Source organism: Carassius carassius, chromosome 2, assembly GCF_963082965.1.
Source record: "Carassius carassius chromosome 2, fCarCar2.1, whole genome shotgun sequence".
Taxonomy (NCBI): domain Eukaryota; kingdom Metazoa; phylum Chordata; class Actinopteri; order Cypriniformes; family Cyprinidae; genus Carassius; species Carassius carassius.
In genome coordinates, this window is record NC_081756.1 from 24,512,412 (window position 1) to 24,528,359 (window position 15,948).

The 15,948-nt window shown below is 39.3% G+C and overlaps 1 protein-coding gene across 1 annotated transcript in view; it reads right to left on the bottom strand.

Moving 5' to 3' along the window:
• Positions 1–1,024: 1,024 nt before the first annotated feature.
• The window catches only part of otog (otogelin), a 54,801-nt gene continuing 39,877 nt past the window's right edge, over positions 1,025–15,948 (bottom strand). The window contains exons 30-56 of the mRNA XM_059513215.1: positions 14,709–14,865; positions 14,480–14,506; positions 14,203–14,370; positions 13,750–14,028; positions 13,312–13,429; positions 13,115–13,194; positions 10,418–12,789; positions 8,538–8,715; positions 8,288–8,436; positions 8,116–8,205; positions 7,760–7,946; positions 7,412–7,632; positions 7,173–7,311; positions 6,852–7,040; positions 6,557–6,766; positions 6,065–6,169; positions 5,866–5,970; positions 5,399–5,500; positions 5,006–5,104; positions 4,742–4,782; positions 4,531–4,606; positions 4,218–4,396; positions 4,037–4,141; positions 3,587–3,706; positions 3,212–3,257; positions 1,418–1,497; positions 1,025–1,339 (exon numbers count right to left, since the gene is read on the bottom strand). Of these exons, the coding sequence (XP_059369198.1) occupies positions 1,139–1,339; positions 1,418–1,497; positions 3,212–3,257; positions 3,587–3,706; positions 4,037–4,141; positions 4,218–4,396; positions 4,531–4,606; positions 4,742–4,782; positions 5,006–5,104; positions 5,399–5,500; positions 5,866–5,970; positions 6,065–6,169; positions 6,557–6,766; positions 6,852–7,040; positions 7,173–7,311; positions 7,412–7,632; positions 7,760–7,946; positions 8,116–8,205; positions 8,288–8,436; positions 8,538–8,715; positions 10,418–12,789; positions 13,115–13,194; positions 13,312–13,429; positions 13,750–14,028; positions 14,203–14,370; positions 14,480–14,506; positions 14,709–14,865 (5,823 nt within the window). The 3' untranslated portion in view covers positions 1,025–1,138. The remainder of the gene's footprint in view (positions 1,340–1,417; positions 1,498–3,211; positions 3,258–3,586; positions 3,707–4,036; positions 4,142–4,217; positions 4,397–4,530; positions 4,607–4,741; positions 4,783–5,005; positions 5,105–5,398; positions 5,501–5,865; positions 5,971–6,064; positions 6,170–6,556; positions 6,767–6,851; positions 7,041–7,172; positions 7,312–7,411; positions 7,633–7,759; positions 7,947–8,115; positions 8,206–8,287; positions 8,437–8,537; positions 8,716–10,417; positions 12,790–13,114; positions 13,195–13,311; positions 13,430–13,749; positions 14,029–14,202; positions 14,371–14,479; positions 14,507–14,708; positions 14,866–15,948) is intronic.

Consider the following 15,948-nt stretch of genomic DNA (forward strand, 5'->3'; position numbering starts at 1 on the left):
AGACAGGAAAACAACGTCTTTAAGAAGCCTCCAAAAATAAATACTAGTTGACATGTTGGTTGAAAAAGTGCACCAGCAGGAGCTAACACGAGCCATGCCTACTAGCACATCCAGAAACCATTGAAACTGCAGTTTTGAAAAATGTAAAAAGTCTGATATAATATGCACTGATTAAAACTCAAACACAAATAGAAACTGCAGGGGGGTTTTGTGTAAGATTTAATTGAAAATGGAAATATACATATAGTATAGTACACAATTAAAACCTATGCATGTTATGTATTTAGCATTTTTTCAGCAGGTAAAATCAAAAACCAAGAACGTAAAGAGGGCTCCATGTAGAATATTTAATTCTATAAAATATTATAAAATATTTTAGTCTATACAGAGGTATTCATTATGACCGCCCTTTACATTTTATCGATGCAACACTGCAATACTGTGAACACAGATATAAAAACAGGAACTTCACATATTCAGTTTAATGTCTGTATATAAATCTCACAAAAAAAGAAAAAACATTCTAAAGCTGTTCTTAAAATGTGCCATACTGTATAAAGCAATTTTACGTTGACTTTGCAATAATTTATACCAGATTACAAAGAGAAACAATTATTCTGCATCAGCTGAAGTGCTTCATAGATCAAAGCCCCGCATAATTCATACCATACGTGTATAAAGTCTTGTATTTTGAGTGAAGCGATTATATATTAATAAATAAATAAAGTGCTCAAAATACAGCGTAAGGTCAATTATTCAATAAACATGTGATTGCTGTATAACATGTCAAATCACATAATATTCAGATCATTAAGCAGTAACATCACCTGTAGAAAAGCATCTAAATATGACTAGTAAATCTTTATTTCAGTGGGCTCTGTGGTAGCATTCCATATATACAGATCAGGAGCACATAGCTAGTATCATTACTGTCACTGTTGGATTCATATGCTTCTATATTCCTTACACTTCAAACATGCAGCCAGACAATTTATAACATTTTCTGAAATATTTGAGAATTTTGATAGAACAAACAGTATAATGTGCACTGTATTTTACAACACTATATTTAAACTTCAGATTTGATGGTCCTTAATGTTCAAGTTGAATGATAAGTAACACTTTCCGTTGTTCTGGTTTATGACCACTGGCAGGAACAGTCCGTCGGTTCCTGTATGGTGTAACTAACCCACGTGGAGTTTCCACTGCAGTAGAGCTGGACTGACCGCCGCTGCAGCCCCATCTCTCTGCAGCACTTACAGAAGCGTGCATACGTGTTGATGTTGTAGTTGTAAATACTTGCAGATGGACACTTTCCATCACATGACACTATGTTAACCTGTGAACATGAACATGACCTGTAAGCCAGTTTACAACCAAATCAGGTTGTAATAGGTATATTCTGAAATGAACTCACCGGTCTGTTACTACGGCAATCATTCTTTCTAATTGTCATCCTTACTGTCACTTTCTGACATGACTTGCCGTCCTCTTTACCTACAGCATGAGAAGTCAATTAATGATCTTTTTCATCCTGTGTTACAGTTCAATTCAATAATACACATACTAACTTCTGCCCTCACTATGTTAGGATTAGATTCTCATTTATATGCTTGTTAATTGCTTGATTTCCTGTTGCTAAAATTATTTTTAAAAGATTGAATTGCTTACCATCAGTTTGGGTGAAGAAAAGTTATTGACAACAGTGCACTGCTCAAGAACACTTTAAGTGACATCACTGGATGACTTAAGGTTTTAAAGTAATCTTTGTAATCAGCACGTGCTAGATAATGCATTAGACAATGCTCATTTGAGAAAGCGTTGTAAAAAAAAAAAAGAAACAAAGTAATCTATCTGAAAAGTACAAAGCTGAATATAGATGATGTCCTTGTGCATTAAGATGAATCCCGATGGACTATTTTAATCTAGTTTGTGTCTGCAATTTATAGCAGGATGATTATGTTACATTAATTTTCAAAGTCCAATTATAAAAATGTATAGTATGAACGGTAAACAGAATTTTTAAAATAGATTTTATGGTTCACCTTTTTCATCCTCCTCTAAGATTGAAGGCTTTAACTTTAACTTTGCAAGATTTTAACAACTTTTCCTTGTGATGTATAACTGACAGTGGAAAAATACTATTCTTTCCCCACTTAGCTGATAAAAAAGTAATCACTATAAAACTACTCATCTACTGAAAATAAGTGAGACATGAATTTACTTGAATGTACTCAAGATCAGAGTCGTTCCACCACCTCAAAATTAAAAACAAACAAACAGACAAACAAAATAAAAGACCCAAATGATTTTCCACTAAAATGTACTGTATAGGTCAGTAGTGAGCAGAAGCTGTAATGGTTTGAGTAATGTGGCAGAAAAGGCAACAGCACTACAAGGAGACAACAGATGTAAATGCTTTGTATTGATAATGTTGCCATATCACCCAAAACATTACCAAACACCCCATTACTACAAACTACACATACTATGTGACTAGAGGCTACAACCTAAACACTCTGAATCATGCAGAGCTACAGAAACTCTCTAACAGGCCACTACCAACAGTACATTGTTGGCAATCAACAATGCACTGCCCGACAGAGCGAAATGGGGAAAGATTTAGCTGCTTCCAAGAAACGTCTGGGAGAAAAGTGACTAGAGGAATAAATGACTTCAATGAGCAGTTAAATTCGAATCTGTTGAGAGTCCTGTATTGTTTGAATGGGGGAGTACATTGTTGGAAATCAACAATGGTGATGGCGAGCCTTGAGGTCTGATGATAATATCAGGTACCTTGTTCACAGTTTGTGCTAACTGTGGGTTTCAAAGGGCTAACAGTGAAGGGGAACAGGGAGCTCGCAGCGCCTGGAGAGATTGTTACAGAACGTCACACTCAGCCCGATGCAACAAATGAACTTTTTGCTGTTGTGGTGCATGTCAGTGCTTTTACTTTTCTTTTGTGTGAAAAAGTGAATTCTCGATTGTTTCCCAGGATTTATTGTTTTTATGTTTAGGTTTATGAATTTTGCTCTTTACCTTGCTGGTACAGAACAAAAGTCCTGTGCCATGTCTCTTGTTTTCATTCATAGATATTGAGTGAAAACAACTTGTGAAAGAAACAGATGAATCTTTTAAATTATAATATTACCCATGTTTTTTGTTAAAACAAGAGCAGAATTGAACAAAGGAGTGTAACTTCTGTACTCACATGTCTTGCAGCACCCATCCATGTAACTCACAGTGGTGCCCCCAATCTAACACAAGGTGAACATTTTGAAAAATGTAGTTGGGGTCAAAAAGAAAGGACCTTTTTTTTTTTTTTAGCAGTAGTATATTTAATGACTAGCTATAAGCAGTTTGCAAACTTTTTGTTACTTATTATTGTTTCATATCTTCTGTCATGAAGGGAGCTGTCAATGAAAGTATGTAACCATCACTGAATCAAGAACAGCATTGTCTCAGAAATGTGATTATGTATTAGTTTTATATAGTGCATCTCTGTCACTTACATATGTTTGTGTGTATCTTACCTGTACCATGATGTATTATTTAGGTTTATGTTTATCAAAGAGAGAGAATTCACCTTCATGCACTCAGTTTCGTTGAAGGACGGACAGCTGTAAGGGTGGGAGACGAGCACAGGTCCTGACATAGTATCTGTACAGTCATAGCGCATGCAGTCAGACACCCAGCTGCGCCCTGGCTGGAGAGGAGAACACAGAAAATACGTTCACATCACTGCAGAACAGACCCCTATAGGAAAAAAGTCCTTCAGAGAGTCCTTCGAAAATGAGAGATTTAAAAAACTATTAATTTGGGCTTCAATACAACATACATACATACACACACACACACATATATATATATATATATATATATATATATATATTTAAACTTTCATCAAAGAATCCTTATGTTTTCCAAAAAACAAATATTAAGCAACAAAAACTATTTTAAAGATTATTGGTAGATCGGTAGTTTTTTCTGTGCAGCTTTTGAGTGGAGGAGAACACGAGCATTTGTTGAACATCACCTTGTACATAATTACAGATCCATTCTCACTCCGGGTCAGGCAAGAAATGTTCTTACACACACCACAGCAGCTGCTGGGGTCTTTAGGAGGGATGTAGATCTGGTTCTGTAGAACACGTAACACAGTTAGGAGGTATTTTGTGTTTGGCTTGTGTGTGTCTTTTTGCATTTCAAATACTCACGGGCTGGCAGTGTGCAGTGCAGTTAGTGCCAGTGGCTTTAAGGAGATAGAAACCTGTGGCAGAGTCCAGTGTGTGTGTGCAGTGTGTGGTGTAACACACATCCTGATCACGGCGCTCGACCAGTGTCTGCCCCGGCCGCATCACTCCCCGCTCACCATCCACACACACTGCCTCTCTCACTAGAAGTACACACACATAGAAATGCACACATATTTAAAAAAAAATTACACACACATATATATATATATATATATATATATATATATATAACCTAGGTATTTTCAGAGCATTTCAAACAGATGTGTGTTCTCACCACAAATGAATCGTTTGCAGGCACAGCGGTTCTCAGGATCAGACAGAAATGCTCTGTCTAACTGCATACTTTCCCCCTAAAACACAATTCATCTGATATCAGATATGAACCAACCAGTCAAAAAAAGAGCATTATCAGACACAAATAATGGAAGAATAAATGTGCGGAAAAGTACATGGTCATTTGGATACAGTTATTTATGGACACTCACCAGAGCACATTTAGGACGAAGGTTTTTCTCACATGCACATTCTAAGAGAGAATGAGGAGCTTTAGTCTTTTTCAGAAACATACACTTAATATAGATCTGAATTCTGTTTCTTTAACACACATTCACAGACAGACACACACAAACACAGAGCAATATACATTAACAGTACTGACACACTCACCCTCACACTGATATAATTTGAAAAAAGACAGTCTAATGCACAGTAAATAGTTCTAAACATTATTATTAGGTTGAAGGTCTTACCACATGTCTGTAATGGACAACACTGATCTTGAATCCTTGTGGAAACTACTGCCATGCCGAATGGACATGTGATGTCTAAGCATCGAGACGTCTCACACACTGCATACATATACACACAACACAGTTACAATAACACTTCCCTTCCTCAACTAATGTGGTGTTTTGAAGATATTTCATTTCGTGGAGCTTCAGGGCTGTCAGTTTTTATGTGACATGCGGGTTTAGGCTTCTTGTTCTTCTGTGGAAATGGTTGTTGTTGTTGTATTCTTCTACTGTAACTGGTTTAATATAAGCGTTAGCTCACAATTTTCTCAACTGCTTCTATTGGCTGTATTTTCCACTAGGAGTAAAAATGGTAAATAATGAAATGTTTAATCACATGTTTGTACTCACAGCAGTGATAAACTGGACAGCAGCGCTCTGTGCTGTTTGTGTCCACAATCAACAATTCTCCATCTTGACACACTGGAGCTGCCTCAGAACATTTGTCACACACTAACACAATAATAAACACACACACACAAATGTATTTGCTAAAAGATTGTGCTAAAGATTTACATTATACACATTAATGCAGTACAAATGCCTGTCAAAGGTTAGTTAGGCCGAAATCAAATAATGATTATAGGGAGGAAATTAGTTTTAAATTAGGGAATTTACCCAAACTGTTGCCCACTATTTACTCAGAGAACATGACTTCTAAAGACTTGGAATGTAATGAACAAGTCAAAACAACATTTATATAACATCTAATTTCTACTGTACAAGTCTTAACAAATTCTCACTTTTTATTCCACAGAAGAAAATCAGTCATATGGGATTGAAACAACATGATTTGAACCTGAATCATAATGACTTACTGCAGATGTGTGCCAAACAGCAGCTGCCTTCAGCACGAGTAGCGATCAATATCTGATCCTCGCGACACACAGGAATGTCCGAGACACACTGATCAGGATCACACTCTAAAAAGACAATAAACAAACTCGATCCTGTATGCATGGACAGATATACAGACTCCGACACACAAGCTAAGACAAAACATATGTCCAAACTCACCACATGAATATTCTGGACAGCAGGAATCCTGCCTATAATACGAAACCAGCTTCTCCCCATATTTACAATCGGTAGGAGCCGCCGCACACAAACTCTGATTACAAACTGTCACAAAACATTAAGCATGAATTAAACAATTTCCCAAAGCATCTGAACTAATTACATAATGGTCACATAATATATTAGTTATATAAATCAATATGAGTTGCATTAATACATGAGTTATTTACAGTACATTAACATGTACAATGCCAAATTTAGTTTTGGATTAGTCATTTGACTGGAAATCCAACTCCAGAATGTATTATAAATTCCATCACCATGTAATGATGTCTATTAAAAAAAAAAAATCTGGTGAATTAAATGCTAAATAAAAAAATAAAAAATTAAAAATTAAAACTTGATGGATGTAAGCCCAGTACATTTTTAAAAGTTTTCAATCATTCTGCCCAGCCCTACTAAAGTTATGTGTGAAATGATTGTGTAACAGACCACAGGCTTTGTGAGGGCAGCAGCTGCTGTCATCTGCAAGGCTGACAGGGATCTCTCCTGTACGCACACAGACTGGCTGAGGGATATTACTGCAGTTATACTCCACCGGCACTATGCTGTCGTTCTCACACTTATACATGCAGCAGCCGTCCAGCGAGGCTTTCCAAACCTCCCCAAGTGCACGTGGGGTTCCAAAACTATCAGTACATGCTGCAAACACATATCATAACACAAATAAATTCATAACAAGGGTTAAACGCCTTAAAAAAGAGAGAGAGACAAACAAGGGACATACCACACTTGCTGGGTGGAATGCATAGGGCTGAATAGGGCCGGTGTAATAGAGTTCCCTCTGGACACACACAGCCCTCTGAAAGGCTTGTACATTGCTCTGGGACAAACTCAAACTCTTGGTTTGGGCAGGATGGGGCAGTGCAAGCAGGCAGACATGCTTGGTACTGCAGATTTTCTGGGCACATGAATGCTACACAGGAAAACATACTACTATTAGAAAACACACCACACAAAACACAGATAAATGGCACATAACACCATACACTGCTGCGGAAAGCATTGTTACTTAAAGTTGTGTTGGTATGCCTAGATAACTACATACGGCAGAAATCAGAGCTCCTCCATTCCATGCAGATGTTGAATTTGTGGCAGGAAGCAGCATAAGCGGCCAAAGCAACACATGGATTATTTACATACTCCACATCTCTCACCCATATCTCACAGAAAATTGCTGGAGGGACCTGCAATACAAAAAAAAAAAACATTCAGGAAATGTAGTGCATAATCACAGGTGTGGTTGCAGGTTTGGTATTGGTGGGATGTGCATGTTGTGTGCCGTACGTAAGGATGGCAGATGGTGAAGGTACGGTTGCTCAGCATGCTCATGCATTGGGAGCAGTCACCCGTGGTGCAGTTGGCCTCCCTCCGTCTGCTGTGACTGATGTAGCTGGTGGTATTGGGAATCTGCCAGCTATCGATGTACACGGCCGGATCCTCTTGCTCAGACACAACTGTACCGTTAGATAGAGTCAGATCATTCAGAGGATTACCATCACAACTACCTGGACAGGGTGACAAAGAAAAAGATGAGAGAGAAGGAGAGTGAGGAACATGAAGGAAGTAGATGGCATTAAAATATGACACAATCATTTTTACAGTACATATAATCTGTGGTTAATAGCTTCGTACCACACAAGCCCACTGTGGGGAGTCTGTTGTTATAGCTGTCCATTTCAATCACCATCATGCCTGTAGAGTGGAACCACTGGATCTTCAGACCAGCCGGGCTTCGGATTAGATACATGTTTCCTGTGTCCAGAATCTCAAAACCAAACTTCTTAAAACGTGGCTTTGTGTACCTGGAGTTCACATATAGCTGGAAAAACAACCCATTGTATTTCTGAACTTCTTTCAATCATGTAAATCTGCCAGGCTGGAATAATAATTGTCCAGGTTTATTCAAATCTCTCTCTTTTTTTTTATTATCCATTACCACTACAGAAGTTGCAGCAAATTCCAAGAATTGCAAACAGATGGATACTCACATGTCTCTGCAAACGATTGATGAGCACTTCATTGGATTTGTGAGTAATGTTTAAAGCTGCCAGACACAAACTGGTAAAGTTCCACACAAGCTGGAATCAATAGAATATATCACTTGAGTTGTGAAGAGCTATCCTGAAGTTAGGCAAAACAACAGAGTTGTGCTTATCTTACAGTGTCATCTGGTCCAGAACACTCTTGCACCAAGATGCTAACCGTCTCATTGGGAAGCTGAGTCACCACATATAAAGCAGCTTTATAAATTGCAACACTTTTCCCATCAAATGTGATCAGATTAAGATCTGGAAACACTGAACAATGACCTACATGAAAAATTAAATGTATCTTAATAAACATTCAATAGTCGAACAAACGACAGAATAGAAAAGATCAAAGTAATGTGTGTAATGCAGGTGTTCCTCACATGGACAGTCCCATCGTGGACAACACTTATCACCATTGACCAGTACAGCAAAGCCAAGTAGACCACAGTTTGGAGGTGTAGCATCATATGGACAGCTCTGAGACTTATTGAAGAGGAGCAACTGGCCACTGACACAAATAAGCTTTGTACATTCATCCACTACCTCTGTATATGGAGACTACACACACACAAACACATTATTTAGTTTAGTGTTTAATAACTGACTTTTGTTATACAAAATGTTACAAATTATATATATATATATATATATATATATATATATATATATACAGTCGTGGTCAAAAGTTTTGAGAATTACATACATTTTAGTTTTCAAAAAGTTTGAAGAACTTTTAGATCTTTGTTTCAGTTGTTTCTGTGATGTACTGAAATATAATTACAAGCACTTCATACGTTTCAAAGGCTTTTATCGACAATTACCTGACATTTATGCAAAGAGTCAGTATTTGCAGTGTTGGCCCTTCTTTTCCAGGACCTCTGCAATTCAACTGGGCATGCTCTCAATCAACTTCTGGGCCAAATCCTGACTGATAGCAACCCATTCTTTCATAATCACTTCTTGGAGTTTGTCAGAATTAGTGGGTTTTTGTTTGTCCACACGCCTCTTGAGGATTGACCACAAGTTCTCAATGGGATTAAGATCTGGGGAGTTTCAAGGCCATGGACCCAAAATTTCAACATTCTGGTCCCCGAGCCACTTAGTTATCACTTTTGCCTTATGGCACGGTGCTCCATCGTGCTGGAAAATGCATTGTTCTTCACCAACTGTTGTTGGATTGTTGGAAGAAGTTGCTGTTGGAGGGTGTTTTGGTACCATTCTTTATTCATGGCTGTGTTTTTGGGCAGAATTGTGAGTGAGCCCACTCCCTTGGATGAGAAGCAACCCCACACATGAATGGTGTCAGGATGCTTTACTGTTGGCATGACACAGGACTGATGGTAGCGCTCACCTTTTCTTCTCCGGACAAGCCTTTTTCCAGATGCCCCAAATAATCGGAAAGGGGCTTATGACTTATGAGGGGCTTATGAGAATATGACTTTGCCCCAGTCCTCAGCAGTCCATTCACTATACTTTTTGCAGAAGATCAATCCGAAGTGGCTTCTTTGCTGCCCTTCTTGACACCAGGCCATCTTCCAAAAGTCTTCGCCTCACTGTGCGTGTAGATGCGCTCACACCTGTCTGCTGCCATTCCTGAGCAAGCTCTGCACTGGTGGCACTCCGACCCCGCAGCTGAATCCTCTTTAGGAGACGATCCTGGCGCTTGCTGGACTTTCTTGGACACCCTGAAGCCTTCTTTACAAGAATTGAACCTCTTTCCTTGAAGTTCTTGATGATCCTATAAATTGTTGATTTAGGTGCAATCTTAGAACCCACAATATCCTTGCCTGTGAAGCCATTTTTATGCAACGCAATGATGGCTGCACGCGTTTCTTTGCAGGTCACCATGGTTAATGGAAGAACAATGATTTCAAGCATCACCCTCCTTTTAACATGTCAAGTCTGCCATTCTAACCCAATCAGCCTGACATAATGATCTCCAGCCTTGTGCTCATCAACATTCTCACCTGAGTTAACAAGACGATTACTGAAATGATCTCAGCAGGTCCTTTAATGGCAGCAATGAAATGCAGTGGAAAGGTTTTTTTGGGATTAACTTAATTTTTCATGGCAAAGAAAGACTATGCAATTCATCTGATCACTCTTCATAACATTCTGGAGTATATGCAAATTGCTATTATAAAAACTTAAGCAGCAACTTTTCCAATTTCCAATATTTATATAATTCTCAAAACTTTTGGCCACAACTGTATATATACACACACACATGCTATTTAAGAGTATTTTATAATTGACTTACAGTGCATACTCTGCTTGGCTCAAGAGCAGTAGTTTTTAAAACTGTATGTGTCTGGCTCGTCATCCAGTGCTCTGTTTCTGTCGTGTAGGGGAGACTGGTCATCACAGATGAACTCAGTGTTGTTTGGGCAGTGTCTGGAGCAGGTGCCATGGCTGTGACTGTGGTGTGTTTATCCACCAGAGGGCGCTCAGTAGAGGCCCTTGTACTGGTTATGGGACTACTCTCAGTGACAACAGAGGAAGTAGGGGGCTGTGTTGAAATGGTAGTCTGTGTAGCAACTGATGCCACACTAGGCACTGGAGTTGTTCCAGTTGATGATTGCAGTGTTGTGGTCTGACCAGATTCAGTGGTGTACTCTGTAAATCCAAAGGTGTATTCAGTGGTGTCAGGACTATGTGTGCTAGAAGCAGCAATAGGGATACTAGAAGTATCTGTGGAAACAGTGGTCACTTTATCGGTATAAGTGTATGCCGGTGTTGTCAGTGTCGTTGCATTCCTAGTTGGAAGTGATATGCTGGTTGTGGCCACAATCCGTGCAGTTTCTCGCAGTGTGGTAACCACAGCCACCTGTGAGGTCAGGACTGGGGTGACACGGGTTGTGAATTTCGAAGTCATTGTGGAAGTAAAGGTGCTGGAGGTCTCATGGACCAGTGCTGGTGTCTGAGTTGTCGCAGCAGTTAACAGCACAGCTCTATCTGTGTCAAGAGGAACCCTAGTTGTCTCCGTGACAGAACGTACACTCCAAGGTCCAGCTGTAGATGTTTCACTTGTAGAAACAATCTCCATCTCAGCTGCAGAAGACGTTAGCAGAGGTTTCTCAGAAGTGATGGTTGTTTCTGTGGTTTTTGTCGGGGCTTCAGATACTGATGTTGCCATTGTAAGTATGGATAGTGAAGCTGGAGAAATCTCAGGCAGTTCAGATGAGGGGGTCATAGTTGTCATAGAATAAGGAGGATGAACTGATGATGTGCTGACTTTGTCTGAAAGGAGAGCAGTGGTGGAAACTAAACTCCAGTGAGACTCTGTAGGGCTCAGCATAGTAAAAGTTGTTTTGTCAGTAGGTGACACATGTGATGTGAGCAGGGTTGATGTGTCTTCTGTAGGTGCTGAGGTGAATGGAATGGTGGTGTAGGTGGTAAGTGGTGTCTCTGCTATCCTGGTAGTGGTTTGGGTTGTTTCTGGTGATGGAGTTGATGTGGTTTGGATCCCTCTCCAATCTGTCTGTAATGTTTCATCGGTTGTTGGAACATCAGGATAAGGATATATAACAGATGTTGGTTGATAGGTTGTTTTTGCTGTAGTTTCTGTTGGCACAAATGCAGTTTGGGAGGACACTGTGGTGAAAAAGGTTGTTGGAGCAGCTGTGGAAACAGACACTGTTGATTTTGAAGTTTCGGGTTGCTCTGAGGTTGATGCTGAAGGAATAAAATGTGTTGTTTGAGCTGAAGGTGGTATTGGAAAAGCAGAACTTGTGGATTTTACTGAAATGTGAGTGGTTGATGCTTCAGTATGTGTAGGGGAAGTGGAAATGGTAGTGATGTCCAAAGGTTTCTGGGTTACAGAGGTGCTCCCAGGGGTCTTCACAGTGTGTAAAGATGATGGAAAGGTCAATTTTTCTGTGGTGACAGAGGTATTCAATTCTAACATAGGCGTTGTGGTCGATGGTGAGGTGGACTTTGTCATGCTGATGGTTTCAACAGAAAACTGTGTACTGCCATTTGAAGTCACAGAGGGCAATGTGGTCTTTTCAGTAGATATAAAGGCATCTGAGACTCTGGGGGTCTCAGTACTAGAGGTAAGAGGAGAGGACACTTTGACTGTTGGGGAAGTGGCTTCTGTGGAACTTATGTTAGTTGAGACTGGAAGTGCAGGTAGAGTGCTTACTCTGGTCGGCTCTTTACTTGAGGTAGACGACAGAACAGGACTAAAAGTAGAAGGTGAGGGGATAGTTGTGGTACCTGTGAGAAGTGTCAAAGACTCTGTTGGCTTACTTGTTGTAGAGGTGCCTGAGAGAGTTTCTGAGATAGACATTGGGCTAGTGTGCAGTGTGGTGGCGGAAGTGGAACTGTGGGTGCTGCTTGATGCTTTAGTGGTTCTCTCAGTAGAAGCCAGTGGACTTGGAGAGGAAGTGGATGTTGTTAATGTGGTAATGGTTTCCACCACTCCAGGTCTGATAGGAGAAGATGTAAGCTTGGCAGTGCTTGGCATGTGTGCTGTAGGTGTGAAAGCAGTGGTGCTAGACCCTGACACTGTTGAAGAAGTGAGTGATATTGAAACCACTGGACTGCTCAAGGTGGAATGCTCAGAGAAGGACGTTGATGATATTGCAGTACTGGGTAGCGTGAACAGAGGAACAACAGCAGGCTTAATGCCTAAACACAAACATGATATTTATTAGACACTGCGCAAAATATCAAATTTAAACTGATTTAGCTAATTGTGTTATGTTAAGCTATCTTAACTGGAGCTTAGCTTTACTATGGAAATAAAAAGACAAACAACAAAATTATTTTTAAATTGCTCCATTTACAACTAGTGTTAAGAAATGTTTTTTTCTCAAAGATTGCTAGCATTAGCACTGGTTGAAATGGCATTTACAAAGTTGTAACTGGAAGGTAACATCATTAAAACAAAAATGGTCAGTGATTTTATTTTACACCAGCATTAGTGATAGAAGTAGCACAAACAGTAGCTTACAGTCCTCCATAAAGACACATCTGTGAGTGACCTCATCTAGAACCATGTGACTTGGACACTGAGGCAGGCATCCCTCAACCCTACAGAAAGGTGCATATCAGCCATATATTTACGCAATTTATACATTTACACTTACGTAGATATTTGCAGAAAACGAATGTGTGCATGTTTGCATGCATGAATCTGTGTGCTCTTACTTCAGGATACTGGCACAGCTCAGACTTGATGGGTCACTGCATGTCCTGAAGCACGGACTCACACATGATTCATACCGCCACTGACATCGAGGACCTATTGGATAGTGTGGTATGGCTCCTGTAGTAAAAGTAGTGATTTAGGCAAGGCAAGTTTATTTATATAGCACATTTCGTACACAATGGTAATTCAAAGTGCTTTACATAAAAGAAAGTAAAATAATCATGAAGGAAAAATAAATCACAAAAATAAAACAAGCAATTTAAAAACTTTGAAAATGATTAAAAAAAATACTTATTTAAAATTAATTTTAAACATTTAAAAATATAAAATGATTTGACATCAAATACAGTGAATATGTAGAAAAAAAAGGATATTTCTGTGTAATATTTCTGTGTGATTATGAGCAAGTTTGTACAAATATGTAGCCACATGCTGACCTGTCAGTTTGAATAGAGTAGCTCGGCGGTAGCGATCTGAGTGACTGTATTTCAGGAGTTGGAGTCTAGACAGCATGAAATGCAGAAAAAACCCTGGCTTTGCCAGGGACTCAAGCGAATCAAAGCCTGAGATCCAGGTGTCTCTATGAAGAATAAATGTAGCTGAATCCCAGAATGCCTCAGTTTCTTCCCACTTCTGCAGCCTCAGCTGACCACTGCGCTCTGCTTTTAAGTAGTAGTTGGGTCTGTCTGCCACTTCAAATGACACCAAAGATGTGTCTGTAGCATTAACAACATACTCATTAAAAAAGAAAAAAGAAAAAAAAAAAACACATACAGAATATACATAGAACAACAGATCTAAAGTGGATGGTTTGTGCTACAAAATATTTTGATTTTTGTTCATAAAAGTCACATTTTTATATGTTGATTGTGTGTTTATGTCAGACTGACCATGTGGTCTGGTTTTGCTGATGCCTGGCATCATCATGAACAACATCAGGATCTCATCAGTACTGGTCATTTCTCTTTTTGGGAACACTAGTCCACTTGTCTTATTGGCTGCCAACATTGTTCCTCTCTCTTTGTAGGTCAACAGCTTCAGTGGCCCTTTCCCTAAAGCTATGCAGATGTGCATTCCCACATACACAATTGTCAAAATTATATATGTACACATACACATATATACATATGTGCAAATGTCATTGTTATCAAAAAACTACAGATGTACCTTTGTTGTAGTATTCACAGTCATAAGCTGTAAGAAAAAGCAGATTGTATTACTCATTATACAGTACCACATAAACCAACCATGTGATAAAAAACTGTAATACAGATCACTCAGTTCCTCTGGACTATCATTGTCTTTCAAAGGAATATATGTTTTCACTGTTATATATTCAGTTGTTGGTTATTATTACAATGATTGACTCATCTTATAGGAATATGGTGTCACTCACGGCAGAGAGAGGGGGAGCGCCAATCAATGGTGATGCCCTTTTGGCAGCAGCGGTGAGCATATGCTGCAACACTGGTGCAGAAACACTCACAGTCTCCTCCACGGTTGCAGCCACAGGTGTCCACCAGGCAGTTCATATAGAACCATGTGACATCTACCTACAGAGTATAAAACACCTTTAAACACTGAAACCCTCTTTCATTCACATGCACAGGTGCATCTCAATAAATTAGAATGTCGTGGAAAAGTTCATTTATTTCAGTAATTCAACTCAAATTGTGAAACTCGTGTAGGCTATTAAATAAATTCAATGCAGACAGACTGAAGTAGTTTAAGTCTTCGGTTCTTTTAATTGTGATGATTTTGGCTCACGTTTAACAAAAACCACCAATTCAAAACAATCTCAACAAAAACAATAGAGTCTGGAGGAAGGGTGGATAAGCTCATAGCCCAAGTGTCACGGTGTCTGGTCTGTGTTTCCCTGGGTGTCCACTAGTGGTCTCACTTCCCCATAGTCACCTCACCGCAGGCACTACATTTCCCACATAGCTTTGTCTCTTCATCACAGTTAAAGGGTTAGTTCACCCAGATAGCAAATTTATTTAATTAATAACTTACCCTCATGTTGATTCAAACCCGTAAAACCTCCGTTTATTTTTGGAACACAGTTTAAGATATTTTAGATTTAGTCCGAGAGCTCTCAGTCCCTCCATTGAAACTGTGTGTACGGTATACTGTCCATGTCCAGAAAGGTAAGAAAAACATCATCAAAGTAGTCCATGTGACATCAGAGGGTCGGTTAGAATTTTTTGAAGCATTGAAAATACATTTTGGTGCAAAAATAGCAAAAACGACGACTTTATTCAGCATTGTCTTCTCTTCCGTGTCTGTTGTGAGAGAGCGTTCAAAACAAAGCAGTCTGGATATCCGGTTAGTGAATGAATCATTCTGTTCACCAAATCGAACTGAATCGTTTTAAACGGTTCGCATCTCTAATACGCATTAATCCACAAATGACTTAAGCTGTTAACTTTTTTTTAATGTGGCTGACACTCCCTCTGAGTTCAAACAAACCAATATCCCGGAGTAATTCATGTACTCAAACAGTACACTGACTGAACTGCTGTGAAGAGAGAACTGAAGATGAACACCGAGCCGAGCCAGATAACGAACAATAGACTGACTCGTTTACGAGTGAAGAAGCGGTTGCATCGGTTTTCGGATCACCAGTAGTTCTTTCG